We start from the raw sequence: 7,442 nt of genomic DNA on the forward strand, positions 1-7,442 counted from the left end.
CTTCTCGGACTTGAGCTAGATAGCCTGAAATCGATGATGATTGGTTTAAGACTCCTCCACTTGATCTCGATAATTAAAGAAAGATGAAGCACCAGGACATGTTCGGGGCACTATGGACACCGATGGCCTCCCAGAGATAAGTTTTAGAATCCAATGATGGTATGACTGAAATAGGTGTGGTGCAAAGACAGGTCGATTAAAAACCTCAACTCGACTTCATTCTTTCAGGAGTTAACTTAGAAGTGTGGTCGACAAAGGACCAACCAACTCATTGAAATTCTCAGGGATGGGCACACCTTGATCATGGCCAAACTGTCGAAGAACCTGAAGTGGTACGTAGTGGGTTGCACCTCTAAGACCAATCAAAATGAGAAAATGGGCACCATCAAATGCAATCATGGGAGACCTTCGAGGTTTGAATGCACCAACCCATCGTACCTCTTCATCATCAAGATTACAAATAAAAGCATACCATTCTTCTTTACCACCCGAGGCAAAAGGGGCAACTCGCCTCAACATCATGAGCATGAGATCGACATTAACGAAAAACGGGCGATTAACAACTTCAGGAATGGAGCACATCCTCGAAAAACTTGATCATGACCGAGCTTATAAGCTGTGAGAGATTGGAACATCTCACTCAAAACCATGGGGGCAATCGACGTCCCTCCCGAACTTGTTGGATCACGTGAATGAGAGAGAGGTACATGATGTCTCCGCCACCCGAAAACAAGAGTTGACTCACTACCATTAAAGTGAGGGCATTAAAATGAACCAACGGTCTCGAGGAATCCGTAAGGCGCTCAACCAAGAATGATTTAGACATCGTCTTCGAAACTAACCCGCCATCCGGGATTTTCAAGAACTTATGGTTTATCTCTAAGAAATCGGAAACCTCACCTCGATAACCATCTCACAAAGGTAGAACAACGACCTCACCCGACATCTCGAGACCCAACAATACTTCTATCTCCTCAATAGTGGGAGTCATTTCATGCTTACCAAATCGAAAAAGGTTGAGTTCAGGAACCTAACATATCAACATAGCCTCGATCAAGCCTTAGTGCAACGAGACCTTAGGCAAATAGAGTATAAACACCAGCTTGTTCAAATCCCATTAAACCTTCTCGCAAAAAAAATAAAATAAAAAATCAAGAATATACCAAAAATACAAAAACACAAAAAAATCAAAAAGAATTTCGAAAACCTTTCGAGTTGAACTCAACTCTAGTTTGTCAAAACACGACTGAAGAAATATCCAAATTTCAAAACTCATCAAATTTTCGTCAAATCCGAGATCTCACACGAGCTCTGCGCCATCGAGATCAAGGAATTAATAAGGCAAAACTCTATCAACCCCATGCTTGAGTAGCCATTTTCTACAAAAATCATCAATTCAATCGATAATCCGAAGTCATATTTTACAAAATTTTCTAGCCCGTACAAATATGGGTTAGTCTATTCTTTACAGTTTTTTGCATGCAATTCCTGCAAAGAAGGGCAGCTGTAAACACCCCAATTTGAACGGGCCCATACTCAAAAGGGCCCAAAAATACTGAATTTTTAACAAAGTTCATCAATGGGCTTCAAGGGCCCAAAATATTGAAAAATGACGTTTTGATCAAATCGAGGCCCCTAAGACCTCCCAAGGGTCTAGGGGACCCATCAAAAGAACTTGGCCTACCCCACATTTTCCCAACCTTCACCGTTCAGCTCTTATATCTAGAAATACCTGATTTTCAATAAAATCCTCCAACGGGCCTAAAAAGCTCGATTTGCCACCATGTGGCATTTTGATCAACCAAATGATTACAAAAAAAAAAAAATGAACAAACTAAAAATATGAGACTTGGGATGCCTACCAATTCCTCTACCCTTCATCGTCCTACTTCCGAATCTAAAAATGCCCTAAGCCCACCTAAGGCCCACAAACCCTCAGCTCTCCAAAAATCAATCTCTCACCACCTCCCTAACCTAAAATTCAATCCCATATCACCCAAAACCTTACAACCTACCCACCCACAAAAATCCAATCTAAAATGACCCCAACTAATTTCTAAAACCCAAAACCATCCCTACAACGCAAGCCCAATACCCCTAAGCTCTTATCCATATCCAATTCATATCCAACCCATTAACCCTAACCCACAAACCACTACCCAAATCAACCAATCACAATCTTGGTTATCAAACATGACACATGTTATCATCCCCTTTCACCTCCATCATCTAATCACCTACCCCCATCACCTTTCTTTAAACAATTCATCTACCATCGCACCTCTCTCCAAAAATCACCTTAATCCATACCCTCTACACCCAACACATCACCTTTCCTTAAAATACCCCACCAACTCACATCACAACCCATATCCTCTACACCCCAACCCATCACCTTTCCCTAAAATACTCCACCAACTCACATCACAACCCACACCTCCCTCATCATTTTCTTACAAAATCATTCTCACAAAGCCAACCCACACTCCTTCTCTCTAATCAAATAACGACCATCATCAATCAACCAACCTCATCACCTCACTCTCTCATCTCCATTTTCCATTTGTCATCATCTCCTTTATTCTCTTAAAATTTAATCAACCAACCTCTTACATAACCCATGACTCTAATCTAAAAACACCCTACCTCCTCAACCAACCTAACACTCAATTAAACATCTAACCCCTCACACCACTATTCTCCATCACTCATCTCATCTCACCAAACACTCTACCCAAATGGTGCAGGTAAGATCCAAATCATTTGGATCAAAATACAATTCACTTACCTTCATTACATAATTACCCTCATTCCAACTATAAATTTCATACCCTTCACCTCTAAAATCTATGCCATTATTTATTTTCTCAACTCTTCAGCCAATTATACCCCTAAAGTATTCTCCAAATACATATAAATACCCTTCATCTCCTTTCAAAAATGGTTACCAACTCTCACTAAAAAAATTCTTACCAAGTCATACTAATTCTCATTTTCACCAACTCTCACTACAAAAACCTTACCAAGTCTCACAACAAAAAAAATATTACATTCAATCTAGTTGTCCCATTATCTCTTTTCTACTCCTCTACTCCCTCAATTAAAAAAGAAAAAAAAGGTGATATTTTCCTAAATCATTAAGGACCTTTGAATACATTGAAGAGGAAGAAGAAAAGAAAGATTGAAGCATCAAGGTGGGTTCAACAAAATACCCCCCTCTCTCTACCCTCTCCATTTCCCTCTTCTATTATCCCCCCTCCTCTATTTAATTTATATTTTAGAAAGCCTCTAAGATGCAATGATCCCCCCTCTCTTATCTCTCGTAGATTGGACTTCAATCCAATTGAAAGTATAAGGATTATAATCCTTTTTGAAAAATAAAATTGATTTTAATCCCTAAATCGTTTTAGGGCAATAGGAATTCGGATCCTTCTCTATCCATGATAATGGACCCCTATCCATTAGTCAACACTTTTCAAAAGTATGTCATGTGAAGGCTAAACTTCTATATGGGTCATCTCCTTCGATAAGATGTTCCCTATAGTCTAAGCCAACATTAAATCCTACTTAGGGAACAAGTCACCGACATGTGGCATTTTATTTTGCTTACTTTTTCCCTAAAAATGACCGAGTTCTTTGAGGTTACTGCCACTTGACGAGGAGAGAAGGGTGCCTAACACCTTCTCTTTTCTCCAATCGAGCCGCTTACCCCAATCTCGAGGTTGATCGGTACCTTATCCATCACGAGTAACTACGTGCCAAAATCGTCACATTTTTTAAAACTTGTGCATTAGGTGATCATTCACACCCACTTACACTATGAATGGTGGTAACTCCGATCCTTAGTAGATGTGGTCATCATATTCGAAAATCATGTATCTATAGCATCCATGGATCTCTTTTAGTACTTTTTTTACTTCTTTTGGAATCAGGCAGCGCAAGAGTGGATCCCCTACGAATTTTCTGTACAAAGTCTCATCTAGAACTGTGTACCTCTCTACTCTATTCTTGATTCGCCTGGCCTCCTTTGGGTAGTTGGGTAGCTTCCCATGTTATAGGTACGCTAGAATTGGTGTTATCTATCATTGGTTTGTTTCAACTACTATTAAGCTGGGTAGCCCGTACTCGTTTATAGACGGGTTCTCCAGGTAGCTCAACGACAATTCCCTCTAGTTCTGTCCGGCCAACATCGATGCAATGTAGGCCAAGGCATCTATATGCCTTTTATCTACTCTGGGTACGTGTTCAATCTTGATATCTCCAACTTGATGCATAGCTGTCTTGATCTTCTTAAGGTAGAGCTACATTCGAGGATCCCAGGCCTCAAACGTCCCATTTACATGGTTAACTACCAACTACGAGTCACTGTATACCGTAACCTCTGTTACCCCCAATTCTGCTAAGGATTCGAGGCCGAGTAGCATTGCCTCGTACTCCGTCTCATTATTTGAGGCCTTGAATCTTAGGGTCACCGCCTTCTCTATTTTTTTTTTGTTCGGGGTGATTAGTATTGCTCCTATGCCTGACCCCTCAAAGTTGGATGATCCATCTACATAGGTTTTCCAACCTGATCTGTTCGGTAGCTTTTGCTCATCCTCTTCCTTCTGCAACTCTTCTATGAATAGGTCTGCTTTGTCTTCCACTGGGAAGTCTGCCAAGAAGTCAGCTACTGCTTGGCCTTTCATTGAAACTCTAGGCTGGTACTCGAGGTTGAACTCTGCTAACTGAACAGCCCACTTGGCAATCCTACCCGATCCCTCTGTTTTCCCCAGCAATGCCTTAAGTAGAAATTCTATGATGACTTGCACCCGATGTGCCTGGAAGTACAATTGCAGGCGCATTGTCGTATAAACTAGTGCTAACCCTACATTTTCAAGTCTTGTGTAATGCATCTCTGCATCTGAGAAGGTCTTACTCAGGAAATAAATGGGTTGTTCTCCTGTTGCCCCAGTTCAGACCAAGACAGAGCTGAGTGCGTGCTCAAAAGTGGGCAAATACACCCGTAACTCATCCTTCACTTCTAGCTTGGAGAATATAGGTGGTTTGTCGAGGTAACTTTTCAACTCCAAGAACGCTCGCTCACACTCTTAGATCCACTCAAACCGGAAGTTCTTCTGCAACAATCGGTACGAAGGTCTACACTTATCGAAGGATTTGATGATGAAGCAATTTAAAGCAACTATTCTCCCTACAAGTTTTTGGACTTGTTTCTGGGTATTCGAGGATGACATTTCTAACAGTGCCCTAATCTAATCTGGTTGGTTTCAATTCCCCTCTTTGTGACTAGATAACCCAAGAATTTCCTTGAAGTTAACGCAAAGGTATATTTCTAAGCTTCATTCCCACCTTTCTTATCTTGGAAAAAACCTCCTATAGGTCTGTAGACACCCCATTTTGAACGGGCCCATACTCGAAAGGGCACAAAAATATTGATTTTCATCAAAGTTCATCAATGGGCCTCAAGGGCCTAAATCAGTGAAAAATAACATTTTGATCAAGTCGAGGCCCCTAACACCTCCTAATGGTTTAATAGGCCCACATGAAAAGACTCGGTATCCTCTCATCTACCCCGCTTCACTCTCAAAATCCAAAAAAATATCAATTTCCCGACGAAATTTGTCAATAGGCCTCAAAGGCCGCTCCCAAAACCTCCTAATGGCTTAGTGGGCCCACTAAAGGGATTTGACCTACTCTCCACCTTCCCAACCTCCACCGCTCCGCTCTCGTAGCCAAAAATGCCCGATTTTCAATAAAATTCTCCAATGGGCTTTAAAAGCCTGATTAGCCAACATATGGCATTTTGACCGATCTAATAATTTCAAAAACCCCAAAAAAATGAATAAAATGAAAAAATGAGACTTGGGACACCTACTACTTTCTCTACCCTCTACCGCTCCATCTCCAAATCCGAAAAAGCCCTAAGCCCGTTTAAGACCCACAAACCCTCAACATTCACAAAATACATTTCTCACCTTACTCCTAACCTAAATTTAATCCCATGTCACCTAGACCCTAAAACCTACCCACCCTTCAAAAACTTATTCCTAAAAAAAACTCTACCCAATCCCAAATAACCCACAACTTTTCAAAACCCAAGTCCAATACCCGTAAGCTCTTAGCCATATCCAATTCATACCCATCCCATTAACCCAAACCTACAAACCACTACCCACATCAACCATTTACCATCTTGATCATCAAAGATTACACATGTTATCACCCCCTCTTACCTCCCTCATCTAACTTAACAATCCATCTGACCTCTCACCTCTCTCCAAAAATCACCTCAACCCATACCCTACCCTAACCTAACTTATCACCTTCTCTAACACCATCAACCACCCACATCACAACCCATATCTTCTATACATCATCATTCTCTAACACCATCAACTACCCCCATCACACCCATATCTTTTACACCCTAACCCATCACTTTCCCCAAAAATCCTCCAACAACTTACATCACAACCCACACCTCCCATCATCATCATCAAACTAACCCATACCTTTTTCTCTAATCAAACAACCACCATCACCAATCAGCATACCTCATCCCCTTACTCTCTTATCACATTTTCCACATGTCATCATCCCCTCAATTCTCTCAAAATCCAACCAACCAATCTCTTACACTAACCATTATTTTAATCTAAACACCTCACCTCCTCAATCAACGTAACACTCAATCAAACACCTAACACCTTACATCCCCATTCTCTCTATCAACCATCACTCATCTCATCTCACCAAACACTCAACCCAAATGGATTTGGGAAATCTAAACCATTTAGATCTAAACACTATCCATTTCCATCATTACACAATTACCCTCCATCCTTAAAATTCATACCATTATCCATCCTCTCAACTCTTCACCCAATTATACCCCTAAAACACCCTCCAAACATCTATAAATACCCCCTCCTCTTTCCAAAATGGGTTACCAAGTCTTACTAATTCTCACTCACCAATTCGTCCTTAAAAAAAAAAATCTACCCTACCAAGTATTACCAACTCTCTTCTACTAATTCTCCCCCAAGTCTCACAAAAAAGAACTCATTTCAACTCTACTCTTTTCTCCACTATTGTCTCACATTATCTTCTAAAAAAAGAATTTCATTCTCATAAATCATTAAGGACTCAAGAAGAATTAAAGATGAAGAATCTAATAAGAAGAAGATTAAAGCTTCAAGGTGGGTTCAAAGAATCCCCCCTCTCTCTCTATCCTTTCCTCATTCCTCCTCTATAATCCTCCTCCTCTCTTTAATTTATAATTTAGAAAGCCTCTAAGATGCAATGATCCCCCTCCCCGATCTCCAGTAGATCGAACTTCGATTCGGTTGAAAGTATAGGGGTTGTAATCCTTTTTTAAAACCAAACCGATTTTAATCCCTAAATCATTTTAAGGTAATTGAAATTCGGATCCTTCTCAATCTATG

General features: G+C 40.6%; 1 protein-coding gene across 1 annotated transcript; it reads right to left on the reverse strand.

The window, feature by feature from the left end:
- Positions 1-4,355: 4,355 nt before the first annotated feature.
- LOC147382571 (uncharacterized) lies at positions 4,356-4,841 on the reverse strand. The gene has a single exon (XM_086427190.1). The coding sequence runs from the start codon at positions 4,839-4,841 to the stop codon at positions 4,356-4,358; it is 486 nt and encodes a 161-aa protein (XP_086283316.1).
- Positions 4,842-7,442: the final 2,601 nt, after the last annotated feature.

Source organism: Akebia trifoliata, chromosome 16, assembly GCF_017979445.1.
Source record: "Akebia trifoliata isolate Shusen 1 chromosome 16, ASM1797944v1, whole genome shotgun sequence".
NCBI lineage: Eukaryota > Viridiplantae > Streptophyta > Magnoliopsida > Ranunculales > Lardizabalaceae > Akebia > Akebia trifoliata.

Coding starts and splice junctions, on each gene's coding strand:
- LOC147382571 (XM_086427190.1), bottom strand. CDS start 4,841: ATGCGCCTGCAATTGTACTTCCAGGCACATCGGGTGCAAGTCATCATA.